Source organism: Bombina bombina, chromosome 5 (genome assembly GCF_027579735.1).
Source record: "Bombina bombina isolate aBomBom1 chromosome 5, aBomBom1.pri, whole genome shotgun sequence".
Taxonomy (NCBI): Eukaryota; Metazoa; Chordata; class Amphibia; order Anura; family Bombinatoridae; genus Bombina; species Bombina bombina.
In genome coordinates this window covers 922,462,424-922,487,324 of record NC_069503.1, presented here as the reverse complement: position 1 = coordinate 922,487,324, position 24,901 = coordinate 922,462,424, and the positions used below count along the sequence as shown (strand labels likewise).

The 24,901-nt window shown below is 38.6% G+C and overlaps 1 protein-coding gene across 1 annotated transcript in view; it reads right to left on the bottom strand.

The window, feature by feature from the left end:
* Positions 1–24,901, bottom strand: part of MCMDC2 (minichromosome maintenance domain containing 2) — a 260,089-nt gene that overhangs the window by 124,122 nt on the left and 111,066 nt on the right. The window contains exons 10-11 of the mRNA XM_053715892.1: positions 18,937–19,097; positions 3,656–3,835 (exon numbers count right to left, since the gene is read on the bottom strand). Of these exons, the coding sequence (XP_053571867.1) occupies positions 3,656–3,835; positions 18,937–19,097 (341 nt within the window). The remainder of the gene's footprint in view (positions 1–3,655; positions 3,836–18,936; positions 19,098–24,901) is intronic.

Genomic DNA, 24,901 nt, shown 5'->3' with positions numbered 1-24,901 from the left:
CAATTTTACAGTTTAGCAGCGCGGGTAAAGGTCGCAGTTGATTGGCTAACCGAACAGAATCAGGTTTCTGAGGTTGCATGGGAGACAGCTTTCGTAATCCCGTTTCGATTGGATGCTATTTTACATTGTCCTATGACTGCACTCCCCTCTTCACTCTTTTCTTTGATAACATATAGAAATATTATCTGCGCATGGCAAAAATTTTGTGTACTGCTGGATGTTCTCCATATATATCAAAATACCTGCCCATTACAGGGAATCCAAATTTTGTTCCAGGTATGTCTGTAGAGGTTTTCAGGTTGTGGCTCTCTAAAGGATTGATATTTGTTGCACAGTTGTTGAAATCTGATTTAACAGTCCTGTCTTTTGCCGAACTAAGACAACAATTTGGACTTTCGAATAAAGAGTTTTTTGCTTATCTACAGATAAGACATTATATATCTGAACTTAAACAAAATTATGGAGAGGATTGGATATTTACATTTCAATCTCAAATCAATAGTTTTCAACACGGTTTATATTCTATTGCTCCGTTTTATATGCTTCTTAATCTTGGACCTTCCAATGAACAAAGAGAATATATTGTTGCAAAATGGAGTAGTCTCCTCCCTGAGATAAATAGTCAAATTATAACAAATACATTTAAAATTATGGACAAAAGTTGGGTGTTGACTGCATGGAGAGAATCCCAGGTGAAGATCTCTTTTATGACCTATCTGACTCCTGCAAAGTTGTCTGCTTGGTATAAGGTAACGATCAGCTGTCCCAAGTGCTCTGCTGTTAAAGCTGATCTTATGCATTGCTTTTGGGCTTGTCAAAAAATTGGTCAATTTTGGTTGAAAGTAATGTATTGGATGCGAACAATTCTTAATTTGAATTATCATATACAACCATTAGATATATTCTTTTTGGTTCAATCACATGAAACTTTGAAGCAAGTTGGATTAATCAACATGATTTTACTTTTAGGGCGAAATATGTTATTAAGAGCCTGGAAAGCTAAAGCAGCCCCTAGTGTGAAAGAGCTTAAAAATGCTCTGATTGCACAATTTATATCTGACCAATTGAATCTTCCCAATCAGACTGATAGTCGATTAGAGGGTTTCTTTAAGCAATGGAAATTATTCATCTTATCATTTCCATTAGAGACGCAAATTGTGATGGTCAAACCGCTGAGAGACTCGATTTATGTTCAACTTCAAATATTGGCTGGTAATTTTCCTAGTATATGGGGGAATGTCCCTAGAGGAGTGATTGGGTGAGGGGGGTAGGGAGGATAGGAGGGAATAATTTTCCCTTTTTTCCTCTCTTTTTTTTTTTTTTTTTCCCCTCTCCTTTTTTTTTTTTTTTTTTTTCTCTCTCTGCTAAAGGAGGATAGACACGGAATTGATTGCAGTAACTCAATGCATGAAGGATAAATATGAGTTTAGAATATACTAAGGCTAGGAATACGCGTAGTAGTGAGGTTTTTTTGACGGCAAATAGGGGTATACTGCATAGTTAATTTTGTGTTTAGAAAAAATGGTTTTGATACATATCAAGATAAGAGAAATGTTTTTTTTAATTTGGTTGAATTGTGTTGTATATAAAATCCAATAAAGATGATATTTAAAAAAAAAAAAAAAAAAAAAAAAAAAAAAAAAAGTCCCCTCCTCGGAACTCAATACCTTGCAAACTAGATCTTAGCATTCATAGGAGGGAACAACATAATACAATAGGAGGAATGGGTTCACATAACCTTCTAGATTATTATCACTCAGCTAGATTGGAACAAATGGCATTGATTTGGGGGTTAAAAAGGGAGGCCATCTGGATATCTTTAGAATCTGACTTAGAAGACAGAAACCACCCTGATGATATAATCTGGAATACACACCCAAAAATTTGATCTCATACACAATATACATCACCTGTGACAGACCACATGTCATATCTTTGGTTCAAGCTAATCAAAAGTAAGAAGCTTCTACCCACTAAATCAATAATGACACCAATTAGATATTTACTTCCTAAAGACTTCCACAAACAGATAAATAAGTGGGAGAATAAAGGCCTTTATAGAGTGGCGGACCTCCTGGAGAACAAACAGATTATAACATATTCAAGACTTTGAGACATCCTTTAACCACACAAAATACATTGGTATCTATATCTACAGCTGACATCTTCACTGCATAAATTTATCCAAAAAATATCTTCTCACCCTCCCACATTAGAAGTAATCTGCAATTTAACACATAGACTGAAACATACCATTTCAAGATTATACTTAGCTATACAGAAGTCCTCTAATGAAAACAAAACCTCGGTAATGATAAACTGGGAAAAATAATTAGAAATTACGCTGGAGAAACAGGTATGGGACAATATTTTTAGCTCAGCGAACAAAGGATTACTCAGTACACAATTGAGGGAGAATACAATGAAAACCATTTTCCGTTAGTATCTGACACCTATTAAAACCTCACATATGTCCCATACCAACATGAAATTCTGTTATATATAGGCTGTGGGGAAATAGGCACATATCGTCATATGTGGTGGGACTGCTGCATTATAAAGGATATATGGAAATCCCTATCATCTCTTACTTAGCTCATACTTAGCTCACTTTTCGATAAAGAAATACATCTCACTATTTCCCAAGCCCTTCTACACAAACACATCAAAAAATTCAACAAAACTATAAACACATTCATTAAAATACAATGTACAATTACTAGGAATCTTATAGCAAAATATTGGAAAACGGGATCACCTACCTGGGCTGAAATATATCACAATATCACTTACACTTATCAAATGTATGAATCAGCTGCCTGGACCTCAGATAACAAAGAAGCAGTCAACAAAATATGGTTCTACTGGATTCTTAAAGGAGGCTAGGAAAAATCTGTGTAAGTCCTACTTATGATCAGTAAAGGTATCCACTTGAGAGATCAAAAAACAAATATGTATCTCTAGTTTATTGAGGTTAGATTTCGAAGATGTTATTAAAAGTCTATTATATAATCCGAGGCACAGCATCAAGTTTAGTTTGTTTTATAATTTAGTCTATGTTAAATACACAAACTTTATATCCTTTCTGTACTTCAACAATGGACTTTGATTATAAAAATGCAGAACTAAAGATACTGTCATGTTATCAAGAAGCTCAATTGAGCACTCGTGTAAAGGTTCTGATGTAATTATAAACTCAAAAGGTCCTTATATAGATATATAACAAAGTATGTTTGCTTGTGTATTCTTGTATGACCTGTTTGAAAAATGTAATAAAAAGATTTAAACATAAAGAAGCTTAGAGCAGCCAGCATAACAGACAGGAAGTGCAAGGTACGGAGGCTACCGGATAGCTTTAAAAGCATTTCCGAGATACTGGCACTGGTCTTAAACGGTCTGAGTGGTGTTGGAAATGAAACTCATGATGGCTGGCAGTGTGCAGGCATAACTATAAATATTTTACATATGCTAAAAGCATGACTCCCAACATTTCTTGGATATGACTGGAATGTGAGGGGGCTTGTGGGCAGTGACCCACATTTTTTGAGGGGCTAAGCTGCTATAGGCAGGGAAGAAAAATTAGTGTGCAAAGGGCAGGGTCAGATACATAATGGGCAGGATGCTGTATGATGGGGAGCTCTGCTGAAAGCCTTACCTTTTCATAGTCTTGCGTTGTGAACTGCTCAGATGCAGAACAAAGGTGTGTTCCTGGATTTACTGCTCTCTTCAGGTTGTGTTGCACAAGAGGGAGGACTGGATGGCTCTGGGACAATTCATTGCAGTAAACAAGCATTCCAAATGCATCTGTCAAATTATATGGCACCACACTCAAGTCCTGAGACAGAAAGTCATAATTTAAAGTTATTCCTTGGCTTAATCCTAGAGATTTAATGAACAGTATTTGAATATCTGCAATGATGTTTTCTGTAAATTGACTTAAAGGGCCATAATAGTCGAAACATGATGTGCTCTAATTCATTAGAGTATGTAATTGTAAGACTAGTGACCCTGCACTACTTTGTGTTTAACCCCAACAAAGGGGTTAAACACACAGGTGAAGTCCTGCTCAATACCCAGAGAGCGTGGATTGTGTAGAGGGGTTAACCAAGCTATATTGGCAATAGCCAGTGATAAATAATAATAAATCAAAATGCTTTATTAACTAAAAATTAAACATAGCATAACTTCTATTATACATTTTTAAGTATGCTATTAAAAAATATTGTGTGTTTCCTAATACTGTATATAGAGTTTTTTTTTTTAATTTAATTTTTTATTGAATTTTCATCTTACAAATCAATAAAATAAACACAAAGTAAATCAAAAACATAGCAAAAATACAACAATAAGATAACAATATGTTGCTTCCTGACTTCATATTTGATAATCATATTATAAGACTGTCACAGCATAACTGTTTCCTATCTTTCTAGGGGGCCTAACTCACAATGAAACACAATTCTCTGGTCTTGTTTTATGAGATCTTTCTATCTAAGTCATAGCCTAAGACATCATGTCAATCGTATTACCCACTAGAACTCCAATATATACTTATACTTGTTCAGATTATACCATTACTACCTCTATATATTCTTCCCATAGAAATCTAATAGAATAATACTCTTCAAGACGATTAGTTTGCTGGTAGTGGTATTTTTCTAGGGATAATAGTCTTGATACCTGTTCTCTCCACTCCTGAACATTAGGGTTTCTAGAACTTTTCCATAACCTTGGAATTAGTTGTTTAGCATCGCTTAACATAATATATAGCAGTGTTGATCTCAGTTTACACTTTATTTTGGGAGTTCTATTAAATAAAAATACTAATGGGTCATTTTCTAAATGGATTGCTAACAACTTATCTATTTCTATTCGTATGTCATTCCAATATTGCCCCAATAAAGGGCACTTCCACCATATATGTGAGAGCGTTCCTTCCTGATCACCCCCCCCTCCAGCATAACTTACTAGTGCTTGGGAAAATATTAGATAATCTTTTTGGGGTCAGATACCATCTGGTGAGTAGCTTCATATTGGTCTCTGTGATATTCATAGAAGATGGGGCTTTCCCCATTTGGTGAAATATTATCTGCCATTCTTTTGGTGTCAAAGTCTTCTGTAGTTCATCTTCCCATACCTTGGTATAAGATGGTAGTTGTTGTGAATGCATTGCTAATATTAATTTATATGACTGTGATAGCCCCTTTTTCGAAGTGTCTGCAGAGTAGCACATGGATTCAAAGGGGGTAAGTGGTCTGATAGTATCTGATTTGTACTTATTGTAATTTATATAGTGTGTAAGCTATAGGTACCCCACAATATATGTCCATGCCCTCCACCTTGATCGTGTTATGTCCCACTGGAGAGTCATTATTTGCTAGTAAAGGGGTTAAGGGAGAAGGAAGAGAAAAGATACAGAAGAGATCCTTTTTGTTTTTTAAGAAGAGGTCCCATATTTCTAGCGTCTCTGATACTAAACTTGGGGGTGATTTGTTGAGTGTCCTTTGCTTTCTATTCAGCCAACATTGGCTGCCCAAACTTTTTGTATCTGCCAGCTCATGTTCCAACTTTACCCATTCCTTATCCTTAATATGTTTGCACCAACCTATAATTCTATTTAATAAAGATGCTTATAGTATAAATAAAGATGCTTTATAGTATAACACATTAGGTACACTTAAACCACCATTGTGTCTGTCTCTATACATAATCTTCTTTGAGACCCTTGGCATTTTGTTCTGCCATACAAAAGAGTTTATATTATCCTGGAGTTTATTTAAATAGGCTCTTGAAAGTGGGATGGGCACCATCTGAAATATATATAATATACGTGGTAACAACGACATTTTAAAAGCATGGATACGGCCCAACCAAGAGAGATATTTATGTCTCCACCCATTTATTTCTGCTTGTAGCTCTTTCAACAGTTTCATGTAATTTAGTGTAAAAAGTTTGTCTTGTGTCTTTGCTATCTGTATCCCTAGGTATGCTAAAGAGGTTTTTTGTATGGAAAATTTATATTGGTTGCTAATTTGCTGTAATTGTTCTTCAGACATCAAAATTCCGATGACTTCTGATTTGGTTGTGTTGATCTTAAAGTAAGAGTGGGAGCTATATAGATCAAGTTCTATCTGTAATGCTTTTAGGGATGTAAGGGGCTGTGTTAGTGTCATTAGGATATCATCCGCGTAAAGCGATAATTTATATTGTGTATCGTGAATCTTAATACCCTTAATATCAGTATTGCGTCGTATTTTGGAAGCCAACACCTCCATAGCTAAAACAAATAATAGTGGGGAGAGGGGGCAGCCCTGTCTAGTCCCATTTCCAATGAAGACAGGGTGTGACAAGGAGTCATTTAGTTTAACCCTAGCTGAGGGGCATGTATATAGTGCAAAGATCTTAGCCATCATTTGAGGTCCAAAGCCAAATTTAGAGAGGGTTTGACGCAAGAAAGACCAGTTAAGCCTATCAAAGGCCTTTTCAGCATCAATTCCCAAGAATATCGCAGGAATTCGATTTGTCTGTGTATATTCCACAAGGTCTAAGGCCTTCACCATGTTGTCCCGTGCCTCCCTACGTGGCACAAAACCAGCTTGGTTAAGATGGATCAATTCAGGTAGATATTTATTAATTCTAGTTGCTAGAATTTTCACATAAATTTTCACATCCAAGTTCAATAACGATATAGGCCTAAAATTTGAGGGTAAATCTGCAGGTTTCCATGGTTTTGGAAGCACTGAAATATGTGCCTCCAGCATACTAGATGGGAATGTAGTTTAATTCGTTATTCTATTAAAAATCGACAGAAGGTATGGTGTGAGAGTAGAAGTGTATTTTTTTATAGTATTGTACCGAGTAACCGTCTGGGCCAGGACACTTTCCCGAGTTTACATTGGTGATGGCTGCGGTTATTTCCCCAGATGTTATTGGCTTTTCTAATTCTTTGGCTTGCTCTGTGGATAAATGGGGTAATTGACACTCTGTGAAATACAATGTTATATCTGTCATTGTAGCTGTGCTGGTATCTGTGTTCTCTATGTTATATAGCTTTGAGTAATATTTTTCAAATTGGGATAGGATATCTGGGGTGGTCTTTACTTTATTTTTAGTTGGTGTGGTGAGCTCATGTATGTATGTTTTAAACTTTTTAAGTTTTAGCGCTCTCGCTAATAATTTCCTGCTCCTGTTGCTTTCAAAATAGAAGCGTTGTTTGAGTTTTATCACCATTAAATTATATTCTTTAGTTAGGAGGTCTCTAATGGATTCTCTAGATTTTTGTAACTCTAAGTATATTTTATCATTTTGTGGATCTTGTTTATGTGCATATTCTATTTGGGATAGGGTGTTTGAGAGATTTTCATAGCGTTGCCTAGCGGTTTTCTTCATGTGTGATTTGAACTTAATAAACTCGCCTCACATGAAACATTTATGTGCTTCCCATACCATGAATGGGTCACTATCAGCTTGTGCATTAATTGTAAAGTATTCTTTCAGGGATTTATCTACTCTTTCTGCTAATATGGTGTTATTCAATATTAAGTCGTCTAGTTTCCAGTTAAAGGGGCGTATAGGTGCGTCTGGCCAGTGAAATCTTGTTATCACTGCAGAGTGGTCTGACCATGTTGTGTGTGAGATCTTTGAGGACTGTATGGTTGTTAGACCACTCTGATTGGTCATAATATAGTCTATTTGACTATAGGAATGGTGTGGTGCTGAGAAAAATGTGTAGTCTTTTCTGGATGGGTTCACAAACCTCAAGACATCGTATAAATTGTAATCTCTCATTAATTTTCCCAAATATTTAGTCACATGTTTTATAGGTCTATGTGCTGCACCAGAACTATGCATAGGGTCTAATGCAACATTTCCACCCAAGAAGATCACTCCTTTTGAAAAATCTAAGATCTTGTTAAAAGTTTTTAAAAAAAATGGAAGTTTCTTCACATTGGGCGCATAAATATTAATCAGGGTCACCGGACTCCCATAGAGTAGCCCAAACACCCATAAATCTGCCCTCCATATCTGAGGTGGATTGTATAAGCTTGAACGGGATGTCTTTATGGATTAAAATGCTAACCCCACTTTTTTTTATTTTGCTGAACTATGGAAATGTTGGGTATATCTTGTTCCAAAGTATTTAGGCTCATTCCTTTTCCTGAAATGGTTTTTTTGAAGGAATATTATATCTCCCTTCCTCTAATACAAATCGATCAGAGCCATCGACCTTTTGTGTTGGGAGTTTAATCCCTTTGCATTTTGAGATATTATATTAACGAGTTTACCCATTTTTTTTCCCCCTTGGTGTATGGTCTTTAGTGGGAAAGAGTATCTATGTACCTCACGTGGAACACTGTATGTCAGAACTGTAGTGTTGTATGACTGTGACAATATACAACCGAAGTCAAGGTTACAAACAAACAATAAAACAAAAATAACAATAACAATAACTTTTTCCTAAACAAGGACTAGTAAATACCACTAGAAGATATTTTGAAGTGCATATAGTATTGCACGCACATACAGTTTTAGATCTTATATTTAACTGTTATTAAACCTTGGGGTGTAAACCAACTTTTAGCTTAGTTTTAGTTTTAGTTTAGTTTTTTTGGATGGGGTTTTTCCCACAGTAGATGATTCATTCTGCCCTTTGCTGGTATCATTTTGTCGCCTTTTGCGTTGCGGCAGAGGCCGTGAGTCCTCCGTAACCACACCTGGTGGAGATTCGATATCAAGGGCCGAGCAAATTTCTGGGATCTCTGAGATTTTGGTGCAAGAGAGTTTCCTGTTGCCATGGAGAACATATAGGTGAAAAGGAAATCCCCAACTGTATAGTATAGGTAAGTGCTGTCCAGTGAGATGTTCCGTTACCGCTCGTTTTCAGACTATGTGGCGTATCACTCTCTTGCTATGCAATTGCGTCCCGCTCAGCCACAAGTCCTTTTCTATTTTCCCCTTAGCTCTTGGCATGTACGGATGTCTCTGATCCCGGCTCTGTGTGCTCTACATGTCACCTACCATCTCAGGATATGATAGATTTGCTGCTACATGCTTTATCTTATTGATTTAATTATGTTGGCTTACAGAGCTATGGAGTTATGCTGCCATCTTAGCAGCGGCCGGCTCCGCCCCTCCTACTGTATATAAAGTTTAATAAAATGGGCCGCTGAATTATTTGCAGGCATAGGATTCTAATATCCTTTCTACTTTACAGGCTGTTCTGTACAGGGAAATGGGAGTAGGGGAAATTACGTGTGATTCATAGTTGTTTCCTTTGGGATTAACAGCAGTTACTTATGACTTTGTTATAGGTACATACTAGAGCAGGGATCAAGTCCTACAAAAAAAGTGTGGAAACTTACTAAGACTTTTACCCCCTTCACAATTATTATTGTTATATATACAGTATATATATATATATATATATATATATATATATATATATATATATACAGGGAGTGCAGAATTATTAGGCAAATGAGTATTTTGGCCACATCATCCTCTTTATGCATGTTGTCTTACTCCAAGCTGTATAGGCTCAAAAGCCTACTACCAATTAAGCATATTAGGTGATGTGCATCTCTGTAATGAGAAGGGGTGTGGTCTAATGACATCAACACCCTATATCAGGTGTGCATAATTATTAGGCAACTTCCTTTCCTTTGGCAAAATGGGTCAAAAGAAGGACTTGACAGGCTCAGAAAAGTCAAAAATAGTTAGATAACTTGCAGAGGGATGCAGCACTCTTAAAATTGCAAAGCTTCTGAAGCGTGATCATCGAACAATCAAGCGTTTCATTCAAAATAGTCAACAGGGTCGCAAGAAGCGTGTGGAAAAAACAAGGCGCAAAATAACTGCCCATGAACTGAGAAAAGTCAAGCGTGCAGCTGCCAAGATGCCACTTGCCACCAGTTTGGCCATATTTCAGAGCTGCAACATCACTAGAGTGCCCAAAAGCACAAGGTGTGCAATACTCAGAGACATGGCCAAGGTAAGAAAGGCTGAAAGACGACCACCACTGAACAAGACACACAAGCTGAAACGTCAAGACTGGGCCAAGAAATATCTCAAGACTGATTTTTCTATGGTTTTATGGACTGATGAAATGAGAGTGAGTCTTGATGGGCCAGATGGATGGGCCCGTGGCTGGATTGGTAAAGGGCAGAGAGCTCCAGACCGACTCAGACGCCAGCAAGGTGGAGGTGGAGTACTGGTTTGGGCTGGTATCATCAAAGATGAGCTTGTGGGGCCTTTTCGGGTTGAGGATGGAGTCAAGCTCAACTCCCAGTCCAACTGCCAGTTTCTGGAAGACACCTTCTTCAAGCAGTGGTACAGGAAGAAGTCTGCATCCTTCAAGAAAAACATGATTTTCATGCAGGACAATCCTCCATCACACGCGTCCAAGTACTCCACAGCGTGGCTGGCAAGAAAGGGTATAAAAGAAGAAAATCTAATGACATGGCCTCCTTGCTCATCTGATCTGAACCCCATTCAGAACCTGTGGTCCATCATCAAATGTGAGATTTACAAGGAGGGAAAACAGTACACCTCTCTGAACAGTGTCTGGGAGGCTGTGGTTGCTGCTGCACGCAATGTTGATGGTGAACAGATCAAAACACTGACAGAATCCATGGATGGCAGGCTTTTGAGTGTCCTTGCAAAGAAAGGTGGCTATATTGGTCACTGATTTGTTTTTGTTTTGTTTTTGAATGTCAGAAATGTATATTTGTGAATGTTGAGATGTTATATTGGTTTCACTGGTAAAAATAAATAATTGAAATGGGTATATATTTGTTTTTTGTTAAGTTGCCTAATAATTATGCACAGTAATAGTCACCTGCACACACAGATATCCCCCTAAAATAGCTATAACTAAAAACAAACTAAAAACTACTTCCAAAACTATTCAGCTTTGATATTAATGAGTTTTTTGGGTTCATTGAGAACATGGTTGTTGTTCAATAATAAAATTAATCCTCAAAAATACAACTTGCCTAATAATTCTGCACTCCCTGTATATATATATATATATATATATATATATATATATATACATACATATACACACTCTGCATTTATATGTACTGTATATAATCTATACACTTTGGTTAATGAAAGCAAATTAAATCCAATGAAGGGTTGAATGGTTGCCGTTGGGCCTAAGAATCCTCCTCTGCCACACCCACTTAAGGTGCATTAGTCCTATTTCTGCTGAGGGGAGCTAAATAACCCCAGAGCAAACCACACAGAAATGTAAGCACCAGGTGTTACACACATTGCGGGGTGATCAAACAGCAGGACTGCTGACATGCTTACATTTAGTGTATTATAGGAAGTGTTACTGCCCATTACTAGAGGATCTCACTATCCCTCTAACCAGACTGTGGTCCAGCTCCTCAAACCAGCAGCACTGTTTTCAGAAGTGTTTCTGTTCTCTGTCCAGAGGTAACATAGTTCCTCCTGCAAAAATAGTGTTCCCATGAGTTCCCACTCGATTTGATCCCTGTACTAGAGTTATATTAGGAGATTATAAGGATTATATTGTTGAGAGTTAAGCCTCCAAAACCTGTTCAGATTTATCTCACAATATACCCATCTTTGCTCGGTTTTTTTAATGTTTAGGTTTGATGCTTAAATTGCTAAAATATACACTCACCAGCCACTTTATTAGGTACACCTGTTTAATTGCTTGGTAACACAAATTGCTAATCAGCCAATCACATGGCAGCAACTCAATGCATTTAGGCATCTAGACGTGGTGAAGACGACTTGCTGAAGTTCAAACCGAGCATCAAAATGGGGAATAAAAGGGATTTAAGTGACTTTGAACGTGGCATGGTTGTTGGTGCCAGACGGGCTGGTCTAAGTATTTAAAGGACTGCTGATCTACTGGGATTTTCACGCACAACCATCTCTAGGGTTTACAGAGAATGGTCCGAAAAAGAGAAAATATCCAGTGAGTGGCAGTTGTGTGGACAAAAATGCCTTGTTGATGTCAGAGGAGAATGGACAGACTAGTTTGAGATGATAGAAAGGCAACAGTAACTAAAATAACCGTTACAACCAAGGTATGCAGAATACCATGTCGAACCTTGAAGCAGATCGGCTACAGAAGCAGAAGACCACACTGGGTGCCACTCCTGTCAGCTAAGAACAGGAAACTGAGGCTACAATTTGCACAGCCCCACCAAAATTGGACAATATTGGTCTAATGTGTATCGATTTCAGCTGCGACATTCAGATGGTAGGGTCAGAATTTGGTATAAACAACATGAAAGCATGGATCCATCCTGCCTTGTATCAACGGTTCAGGCTGCTGGTGGTGTTGTAATGGTGTGGGGATATTTTATTGGCACCCTTTGGGCCCTGTCAGGGAACAGGTGAGTGACATTGTATATGTATATATATATATATATATATACAGTATATATATATATACAGTATATATATATATATATATATATATATATATGTACATATATTTGTACCACATAAATTAATATTTCATTTTAGCTAAAAAAGATGTTTTGACATAAAAATTCTTTAACCATTTGTAAATTAGTGAGGTGGGTGACCCAGACACCCCTTTGCTGAAAGCTCAAATTACTCTCCTAACAGATTTTACGTCTCCACAACAAATGGCAATAATAATAATAAAATATGTCACTTCAAAGAACCTAGTGATCACGGTCTCAGAAAAGAGGTCATTTCAAAAGGGTCTTTGTTCTATGCCTTTTCTCAGATCAAAATCTATGACTTAAATAATTTCCCTGATAAACATACTAAAAATATGTATGTAAAAATACATACTCATTTAAATTAAATAAGCCCATACATATGGAATTGACCCATTTGTTATCAATACTAGGACATCATTAGTGCATCAAATAGTCACTTAATATATAAGGGAATATATATTTCTGTAGTTAAATCATTTACTAAATAAAAACTCTATTCAAGGGCCTGCCCTCCGATAGTCGATGCGAGAATTGCAGCCAAAAAGATACTTGATTGAGAGGGATTAAGTAAACAGATCTGCAAAAATTACCATAGCCAATGAGAGTTATCCAGACCCAGAGATTTCTCTATTGGCCATTAAGAAATGGGGAGGAGTTTATCACTGATATAAGCTCTGCACATGGAAGAGAGTGCCCCTTGCTGCTTCTTTTTGGTGACTGACTGAGCCTTGCCTTGGTGGTGTCACGCTGCTCCCTTGGGCCGCTCTGGCTGTTGCCAGGGATGTGGTAGTTCCTGTGAGTGTGCAGCGATTACATCATCGCTGCACGTCTCTTCCCCTCTGAAGCCATTCCGGATCTCCTGTGTCGCAAATTCTATGCCTTTGTAAGTTTCTCATTTACTATCTTCACTGCCCAAGTATAGGCGTTGCTTCTTGTGCTCCTGGGTGCTGTGTTACTGAATTGCTGGATTGCTATACTGTTACTGAACCCTGCCTGTCTGACCACTCTGCTTGCTTAACCCCTGAACTGCTAAATTGCCATACTGATATTGAACTCTGCCTGTCTGACCACTCTGCTTGCTTAATTCCTGAATTGCTGAAGTGTTATACTGTTACTGAACACTGCCTGTCTGACCACTCTGCTTGCTTAACCTCTGAACTACTGGATTGCCATATTGTTGCCGAACTCTGCCTTTCTGACCACTCTGCTTGCTTAACCCCTGAACTGCTGGATTGCCATACTGATATTGAACTCTGCCTGTCTGACTACTCTGCTTGCTTAACCCCTGAACTGCTAAATTGCCATACTGATATTGAACTCTGCCTGTCTGACCACTCTGCTTGCTTAATTCCTGAATTGCTGAAGTGTTATACTGTTACTGAACACTGCCTGTCTGACCACTCTGCTTGCTTAACCTCTGAACTACTGGATTGCCATATTGTTGCCGAACTCTGCCTTTCTGACCACTCTGCTTGCTTAACCTCTGAATTGCTATACTGTTACTGAACACTGCTTGCTTAACTCTACTTGCTTAACTCTGACCACTCTGCTTGCTTAACCCCTGAATTGCTATACTGTTACTGAACACTGCTTGCTTAACTCTGCTTGCTTAACTCCTGAACTACTGGATTGCCATATTGCTGCTGAAATCTGCCTGTCTGACCATTCTATTGGTTTACCCCTGAACTGTTACTCTGCTGGATTTCCTTTGTTGCTGATACCCGCATGTTCCTGCTCTTTCTATTGGTTCACCCCTGAACTGCTTTACTGCTGGATTGCCTTCCTGTTGCCGGACTCAGCCTGTCTTGCAATTCTCTGTCTTCTTATTGCCCTGAAGGACTACCCTGTCTACCGTGAGTACTGCTTACCTCATTTCACTAACTTACTCTGCTCTGGGATATTTCCGTTCATTCCACTTGACACCGGGATAAGAAGACTACTGGCCAAGTTTGGTCTGATAGAGAGATATCCCACGAGCATTACAGGTGGTTGCCTGTTTTCCTTGTTGCAATCCTGCTTTGCTGCCATTTTTACAGAGTGACGTGAGTGTGAGTACACAGTCCTTTGTAAAACAAGCCCTGTTGGGTCCCTCTTTCTGGATAAGAGATTATTGGGCTCACTTCTCTCCCAAAATGTGTGCAATATCTCCTTTTATATGACAATAAGAGGAATCTGGGATACTGAAACTCTCAAATATTGGTAGCTAGTAATGTTGGGTGATTTTTATAATTTAATATTTTAAATCAAATATATTCTTTATAGCAGGCGTTTAATTGAAGCTGTGATTTAAAAGTGTAATTTTGTATTTAAAAGTTAAAATTGCATAGACCAGGGTATTTTAGATAAGAATACGCATATTTATATTTATGTTAATTGACTATTGAGGAAAATAATTTTTTTGTATTTTATACTTATAAATTGACTTGAAGTTACTGTAAAATATTTTAGAAATTGCATTTATTATTGTGGTTAAATCTCTGGTTGTTTAATTGAAGTACATAATATTATTTTGGCCTAAATATTGAATTATATTTCTCTGGAAATCCCATTAGATTGTGGTAGTTAAGCTAAGATTTCATTGTGAGATTTAGATATAGGCGAGGTCCAAACGTTGTTAAACAAGCTATATATATTGAATTGGTTAAAGGGATAGTATAGTCAAAATTAAACTTTCATGAATCAGATAGAGCAGGCAATTTAAAGCAACTTTCTAATTTACTCCTATTATCAATTCTTCTTCGTTCTCTTGGTATATTTATTTTAAAAAGCTGGAAAGTAAGCTTATTAGCCAGCCCATTTTTGGTTCAGCACCTGAGTAGCGCTTGCTGATTGGATGGCTACATTTAGACACAAATCAGAAAGCGCTACCCAGGTGCTGAACCAAAAATGGGCCGGCTTCTAAGCTTACATTCTAGCTTTTTAAAATAAAGATACCAAGAGAACAAGAAAAATTGGTAATCGGAGTAAATTAGGAAGATGTTTATAATTGCATGCTCTATCTGAATCATAAAACTTTAATTTTAACTATACTATCCCTTAAATATTTCTGGCTAATAATAAATTATTCTAGTAAAATTCATGTGTGATATTTGATTAGTAACTTATTTTGAGTTAAGGTGGATTTATAGATTATATTGTGTCCATAATACAGAGGTACCAGACAATTTAATTTAATATTATTTGATCTAAAGATTTTTATAGCGTGTTAAATTACTTTAAGATTGTAATAATAAATTAATATATGTACCTGGTTATAATTGATATTAGTTTACTACATAAATATAATCTGTGTGTTCATAAAGATTAACTGGTCAGAATTTAGGAAATATTTTAAAGTGTTATTGAATATTAATATCGATAGTTGACGATAATTTTATTATTATTATTAATATTCATAATCAAACATACTAACAGCCCCTTAGTACCAATTGAGCATTGTTTAAACGCCACGCCCTACTTGAGTATTGTTGATGACCATGGCTATCCCTTTATGACTACAGTGTACCCATCTTCTGATGGCTACTTCCAGCAGGATAATGCACCATGTCACAAAGCTCAAATCATCTCAAACTGGTTTCTTGAACATGACAATGAGTTCACTGTACTCCAATGGCCTCCACAGTCACCAGATCTCAATCCAATAGAGCACCTTTGGGATATGGTGGAATGGTAGATTTGCATCATGGATGTGCAGCCGACAAATCTGCAGCAACTGCGTGATGCTATCATGTCAATATGGACCAAAAGCTCTCAAGGAAAGTTTCCAACACCTTGTTGAATCTATGCTACGAAGAATTAAGGCAGTTCTGAAGGCAAAAGGGGTCCCAACCCAGTACTAGCAAGGTGTACCTAATAAAGTGGCCGTTGAGTGTATATATCCCTGCTTATATTTGTTCTTATTGGAGAGCTTGAAAAGATCCCCCAAAAATGTATACATGTTATGGGTAAAGTAAGAAATCCGGGTAATTTTAGGATTATCCAGGTAAAACGGACATTACCCAAGCAAGTGGCTGTGGGTAAAGCCCAATGTACTATAATTCCCCCATCTACACTATTTCTCTTGCCTCTGCCTGGGAGGTTCAAGGAAGAAGCCCTGCCGATCCTCTGGCATCCACCCCAAGTGAACCTTGGGGGATGAAGTTTGCCCCCCAGACGGAGGCAAAAAAGATAGTGAAGATGGGGGAATTACAGTGCATACTAGATATGTTTGATACGTTCACTCCACTCTCTGAGGGGATTAATGATCATACATCAGGCTTTACCCACAGCTGCTTGGGAAATGTCCATTTTACCCAGGTTATCCAAGAATTACCCAATATCTGACCCTCTTTACCTTAATATTATTGTCTCCTCATGATTATCATGCCTATTACTTTACCAACTTCAGTTTTAAATATAGATAATAACTTTTAATGACCTTCCCCTGCTTAACCCCTTAACGACCAAGGACGTGCCAGGCACATCCTACAAAGACCGGTCGTTAACGACCAAGGATGTACCTGGCTTTGTGCATGCTTCCAGCCGCTTTCAGGGTATTGCAGTGCTGCGTCGATATTGAGGGATCCTGAAATACCCTTTTTTAAGCAACCGAAACAGAGAGAGCGACTCTGTGCCCCTCTCTGCATCGGCCAGTGATGGTCCCAATCGTTGGTGGCGTGGGAGGGATAGAAGGGAGGTGGGTGGGCGGCCCATCGCTGGAGTAATTCCGGTGAGCGGGGAAGAGAGGATCGGCAGCGCGCGCTCGAGCAAGGGGGCAGGAGCGGATGGGACCGCTACACTATGGAACATTTTTAGTGAAAGGGAAGAAGGAGCTGTTTGAGAGGGATTAGGGGTGGAATGTATCAGGTGGGAGGCTGATCTCTACACTAAAGATAAAATTAACTCTACAAGCTACCTCATTAACCCCTTCACTGCTGGGCATAATACAAGTGTGGTGCGCAGCGGAATTTAGCAACCTTCTAATTAACAAAAAGAAATGCCAAAGTCATATATGTCTGCTATTTCTGAACAAAGGGGATCCCAGAGAAGCATTTACAACCATTTGTGCCATAATTGCACAAGCTGTTTGTAAATAATTTCAGTGAGAACCTAAAGTTTGTGAAAAAGTTAACGATATTTTTTTATTTGATCGCATTTGGCTGTGAAATGGTGACATGAAATATATTAAAATGGGCCTAGATCAATACTTTGGGTTGTCTACTAAAAAAAATATATATTCATGTTAAGGGATATTCAGGGATTCATGACAGATTTCAGTGTTACAATGTAACTATCGCTAATTGTACTTATTGCCCTATAACTTGCAAAAAAAGCAAAGAACATGTAAACATTGGGTATTTCTAAACTTAGGACAAAATTTAGAAACTATTTAGCATGTGTGTTTTTTGGTTGTTGTAGATGTGTAACAGATTTTGGGGCTCAAAGTTAGAAAAAGTGTGTGTTTTTTCAATTTTTTCATCATATTTTATAATTTTTTTGTAGTATATTATGATATGATAAAAATAATGGTATCTTTAGAAAGTCCATTTAATGGCGAGAAAAACGTTACTGTGGGTACAGTAAATGAGTAAGAGGAAAATTACAGCTAAACACAAACACCGCAAAAATGTAAAAACAGCCCTGGTCCTTAACGGTAAGAAAATTGAAAAATGGTCTTGTCACTTAAGGGGTTAAGCATCGTTAGAACAACAGACAATTGTTATAGAGATCTTTTAATTTTTAATGATTTATACTATGTCAATTTTGTCGCCCTCTATAGGGTAGTCAATTTAATTATTTTTCCACCATTTTTAAAACCAAGTAACGCTTTAATGCTTTGAATTACTAGTATATGCAAGGATAATATAGCATCTCTCTTAGAATCTAGAGCTATCTAGTGGGCTATTATATATAACATTCCCTTGCCTCCTAGATCTACAGATCAAATATGGTCTTCATATTGCACAAAGGATAGTTAGCTACTATGTTTATAACTAAAAGTCTACTACCAGGGCAGTGTCTAGAGCCAAACCTGGCATCATTGTTTTCATTGAAATTATGTTTCCTTATTAATATTTTTATATAGATACAGCTATCTGTTAACTTAACTTACTCTATTATATTGAAAGTTGTGAACTTTTTACTCATTCATTTGTGGTTATAAATTTTGGCAAACATTTTTATAAAGTTTATATATTACTATATTGCAGCTTTCACTGTATAGTTTATATTAAAATGTTTGCAATTTCTTAAGGCTCATGAGTGGCCTCGAGATGATATAAGGCCTTCTGACCAAGAGGAGGACTTTATCATTTAAAAAGGAGGTTTCTGAAATAATTGACTTACTTTTGTAGACTTGTCTGTAACTTGGATATACTGCTATTTGTTTTGTGGATTGCCTATGAAACTGTTTTCCTTGTGAAAGACAAAAACTGTTGTATGTAACTTTCTGCTAAAAACCTCAATAAAGAATAATAATAATAAAAAATATTATGTTTACCATCTGTCCAATGAGTACATTTTCTTTTTGAACTTGTTTCTTGAGACATGAGTCTACATATAACCAGAAATTGCACTGAACAGGAATACAAATTTGGTGATCTGCATCTTCTCCATATTTCTTTCCGGGGATGAATACAGTAATATTTCTGCTCTCTAAAACTAAAGGGAAACAGTTATTTGCTCAGTGATCATATATAACGGGACAAGAAAAAGATAACAAAATGCTATGTGTTAGAACATTTCATTATTGCACAATTGCTTGCATAGTGCCTGGCCCTCCAATCATTCTGGGCTCACACATCTAGGGGGCCAATATGGCCTTGCGATCAGTAGTGGCATTGCTATGACAGAGCCTGTGTGGCCTGACCTACACTTGCATTATATGCAAAACAAAATGAGAAGCAGTCTGCCAGGAACGAACAGCAGCATCAATAGCTTGTTCTATGGCCTGGTTGCCACCTGGTAGTAGCTTCTTTCTGCCCAATTGTGCTTTTCACAGAGGAAAACTTTCCTGTAGTATATCAGTCTGATCCCGCCGACATGGTCAGTCCAGCTCCCAAATACCAGACAATTCTCCTCTGAAAAAGGAACATGACTAACCCAGAAAGCTACTACCAGGTGGCAACCGGGCCATAGAACAAGCTATTGGTGCTGCTGTTCGTTCCTGGCAGACTGCTTCTCATTCTGTTTTGCATATGTAAATATGACCCTGGGGAGTAGTCTCCCTATGGGTGATGGGGGAAACCAGACATGGACTCCTTGTCCAATGTGCTTAGAGGGATATGGCTGCACCTCACTGACGAGGCCCAAAGGAGGCTGAAACGATCGTCTGGGGTTGTCATGTTCCTTGTTCAGAGGAGAATTGCCTGGTATTTCGGGGCTGGACTGACCATGTCGGCGGGATCAGACTGATATACTACAGGAAATTTTCTTCTGTGAAAAGCACAATTGGGCAGAAAGAAGCTACTACCAGGTGGCAACCGGGCCATAGAACAAGCTATTGATGTTGCTGTTCATTCCTGGCAGACTGCTTCTCATTCTGTTTTGCTACACTTGCATTAAATCTGGCCCCAATATCTGTCCCTCCTTGGCAAAACAATGTCCACACTATACAGAAAGTGTATGGTTTTGCCGTTACAAAAATGATGGTAGGGATTCCAAGATGGCTGCCACAGTGTTGTTGCAAGTGCGTATACTCTGGCGTGGACTTACCAAGAAATGATGGCTCACAGTCACAAAAAAGTAGCTCCTCTTGCTTTTGTGTAGCTGCCAGATCAGCCTTTGTTGCTTGCAATCAGCAAGAAAAGGATCAACTGAAAAGGGGGTCATGCCACATCCTTAGCAAAAGAGGGGGGAGAGAGCGCAAAAACATAATTTATGCTTACCTGATAAATTTATTTCTCTTGTAGTGTATCCAGTCCACGGATCATCCATTACTTATGGAATATATTCTCCTTCCCAACAGGAAGTTGCAAGAGTCCACCCACAGCAAAGCTGCTATATAGCTCCTCCCCTAACTGCCATATTCAGTCATTCGACCGAAAACATGCAGAGAAAGGAAAAACCATAGGGTGCAGTGGTGACTGTAGTTCAAATGAAAAAATTACCTGCCTTAAAGTGACAGGGCGGGCCGTGGACTGGATACACTACAAGAGAAATAAATTTATCAGGTAAGCATAAATTATGTTTTCTCTTGTTAAGTGTATCCAGTCCACGGATCATCCATTACTTATGGAATTACAATAAATATACCGAATATCACAAAGAAAAAAATGTGAAATAAATGTGATAACAAAAATCATAAAAGGAAAACCAAATAAAGTTCTGAATCAAGGATATGTCTGTGTCCTCTGGATGAGTTTTTCAGCTTGTTAGCATTCCTCAGTGAGATCCCATAAAAAAGGAAACAGAAAATTGCAACATAGTGTGAATCTGTAATGGCACTTTGAGGAAGTAGTTGTTTTGTAACAAATGACTACTCACATTTGTTGGAGCTTTCCACTAAGCTCAAGGATATGCGCACTCCCACTTTATACTGATGGGAAAACAGTACACTAGGCAAAACTTGGATACAAATTTATTTTAAAATATATAAAAGCGTCACATAAGCCTTGATAACACCACAATGTAAGGGTAAAAAAGCAGATATGCTGTAACAAATGCTTCAAATCGCCAAACTTGCAAAGAGGTAAATGGATCAGCAGGAGTGTGACCGCTGAAACCAAAACCTTTTTAGTAGCAAGACAATAGCGCTAAGCCCCCAGGTGTCCTGGCTAGTGTAGAGACGCAATAAAACTCAATATAGAACAGTTCAGTTCCAACGTCGAAACGTACGTCGGAACTGAACTGTTCTATATTGAGTTTTATTGCGTCTCTACACTAGCCAGGACACCTGGGGGCTTAGCGCTATTGTCTTGCTACTAAAAAGGTTTTGGTTTCAGCGGTCACACTCCTGCTGATCCATTTACCTCTTTGCAAGTTTGGCGATTTGAAGCATTTGTTACAGCATATCTGCTTTTTTACCCTTACATTGTGGTGTTATCAAGGCTTATGTGACACTTTTATATATTTTAAAATAAATTTGTATCCAAGTTTTGCCTAGTGTACTGTTTTCCCATCAGTATAAAGTGGGAGTGCGCATATCCTTGAGCTTAGTGGAAAGCTCCAACAAATGTGAGTAGTCATTTGTTACAAAACAACTACTTCCTCAAAGTGCCATTACAGATTCACACTATGTTGCAATTTTCTGTTTCCTTTTTTATGGGATCTCACTGAGGAATGCTAACAAGCTGAAAAACTCATCCAGAGGACACAGACATATCCTTGATTCAGAACTTTATTTGGCATTACTTATGGAATACCAATACCAAAGCTAAAGTACACGGATGATGGGAGGGACAAGGCAGGTACTTAAACGGAAGTTACCACTGCCTGTATAAAAACCCTTTCTCCCAAAAATAGCCTCCGAAGAAGCAAGGTATCAAATTTGTTAAATTTGAAAAAGTATGAAGCGCAGACCAAGACTCCGTCTTGTAAATCTGTTCAACAGAAGCCACATTTAAAAAAGGCCCAAGTGAAAACCACAGCTCTAGTAGAATGAGCTGCAATCCCTTCAAGAGGCTGCTGTCCAGCAGTCTCATAAGCTAAATGAATTATGCTTTTTAACAAAAAGACAGAGAGGCTGCTGAAGTCTTTTGACCTCTCCTCTGTCCAGAATAGACAACAAACAAGGTGAACGTTTGATGAAAACTGTAGTAACTTGTAAGTAAAACTTTAAAGCACAAACCACGTCTAATATTGTGCAATAGACGTTCCTTCTTTGAGGAAGGATTAGGATACAAGCATGGAACAACTATCTCTTGAGTGATGTTCTTGTTAGATACCACCTTAGGAAAAAATCCAGGTTGGTACGCAGGCCTACCTTATCCGTACGAAGGACCAGATAAGGAGAATCACATTGTAACACAGATAACTTGGAGACTCTACGACTCGAGGAAATAGCTACCCAAAAGGAACTTTCCAAGATAAAGATTGATATCTATGGAACAAAAAAGGTTCAAACGGAACTTCTTGAAGAGCCTTAAGAACCAGGTTTAAGCTCCATGGTGGAGCAACAGTTTTAAACACAGGCTTGGATCTAACCAAAGCCTGACCAAATGCCTGAACGTCTAGAATACCTGCCAGACGCTGGTGCAAAAAAATAGACAGAGTAAAAATCTGTCCCTTTTAAGGAATTAGCTGACAACCCTTTTCTCAAAAACATCTTGGAGAAAAGATAATATCCTGGGAATCCAGGCTTTACTCCATGAGTAACCCTTGGATTCATAACAATCCGATATTTACACCATATCTATGTTCAATTTTCCTAGAGACAGGCTTTCATGTCTGTATTTAAGGTATCAATGACTGACTCGGAGAAGCCATGCTTTGATAACATCAAGCGTTCAGTCTCCAGGCAGTCCATCTCAGGTTGATTCTATTTAGATGCTTGAAAGGACACTGAGGTAGAGGGACCTGTCTCAGAAGCAGAGACCATGATGGAAAGGATGACATGTCCACCAGATCTGCATACCAGGTCCTGCATGGCTACGCAGGCGCTGTCAAAAACACCAAAGCCCTCTCCTGCTTGGTCTTGACCTCCAGAGGAAATCCCACTCCCCCGGAAGAAAAGTCTGACGACTTAGAAAATCCACCTCCCAGTTCTCAACACCTGGGATATGGATAGCTGATAGACAAGAGTGAGTCTCTGTCCAGTGAATTATTGTAAGACTTCTAACATCACTAGGGAACTTCTGTTTCCCCTTGATGGCTGATGTAAGCCACAGTCGTGTATATTGTCCGACTGAGTATGATGTACCTCAGAGTTGCTAACTGAGGCCAAGTCTGAAGAGCATGGAATATCACTCCCAGAATAGTTATTAGAAGGAGGGTCTCCTCCTAAGTCCACTATCCCTGAGCCTTCAGGGAGTTCCAGACTGCATCCCAACCTAAAAGGCTGGCATCCATTGTAACAATTGTCCCATCTGACCTGCGGAAGGTCATACCCTTGGACAGATGGACCCGACATAGTCACCAGAGAAGAGAATCTCTGGTCTCTTGGTCCAGGATCAACAGGGGGACAAATCTGTGTAATCCCTGTTCCTCTGACTGAGCATGCATAGTTGCAGTGGTCTGAAATGTAGACGTGCAAACGGTACTATGTCCCTTGCCGCTACCTATTAAGCCGATTTCATTCATGTACTGAGCCACCGAAGGGCGCGGATGGGATGAAAAACACGGCAGAAATTTAGAAACTTTGACAACCTGGACTCCGTCAGGTAAATTTTCATTTCTACAGAATCTATCAGAGTCCCTAGGAGGGAAACCCTTGAGATTTGGGATAGAGAACTCTTTCCTTGTTCACTTTCCACCCATGTGATCTCAGAAATGCCAGTACTACGTCCGTATGAGACTTGGCAATTTGGATGTTTGACGCCTGTATCAGGATGTCATCTAACTAAGGGGCCACTTCTATGCCCCGCGGCCTAAGGACCACCAAAGCGACCCCAGAACCTCCATAAAGATTCTTGGGGCTGTAGATATCCCAAAGGAAAGAGCTACAAACTGGCAATGCCTGTCTAGAAAGGCAAACCTGAAAAACGAAGGTGATCGTTATGCATCACAATGTGAGGATAAGCATCCTTCAAATCCATTGTAGTCCTCTATTGACTCTCCTGGATCATAGTTAAGATGGTACGAATAGTTTCCATCTTAAATGACGGAATTCTGAGGAATTTGTTTAAGATCTTTAGATCCAAAATAGGTCTGAAGGTTCCCTCACCTTGGGAACCACAAACAGATTTGAGTAAAAACTTTGTCCCTGTTCCTCTCTTGGAACTGGATGGATCTCGTACACAATGTAAGAATGCCTCCTTCTTTATCTGGTTTGCAGATAATTGTGAAGGCGAAATCTCCCCATTTTTAGGGGGGGGGAATCTTTGAAATCCAGAAGATATCTCTGGGATATAAATTCCAATGCCTAGGGATCCTGGGCATCTCTTGCCCACACCCGGGCGAAGAATGAAAGTCTGCCCCCTATAGGATCCGTTACCGGATAGGGGTCCGTTCCTTCATGCTGCCTTAGAGGCAGCAGCAGGCTCCTTGGCCTGCTTATCTTTGTTCCAGGTCCAATTGTCTTCAGACCGCCTTGGACTGAGCAAAAATTCCCTCTTGTTTTGCCTTAGAGGAAGTGGATGCCACACCTGCCCTGAAGTTTTAAAAGGCACGAAAATTAGACCTTTTTTGGCCCTTGATTCCTATCCTGAGGAAGGGCATGACCTTTTCCTCCAGTGATATAAGCAATAATCTCCTTCAAACCAGGCCCGAATAGGGTCTGCCCCTTGAAGGGAAGTTAAGTAGCTTATTTATTAAAGTCACGACAGCTGACCATGAGATAAGCCATAGCGCTCTGCGCGCCAGTATAG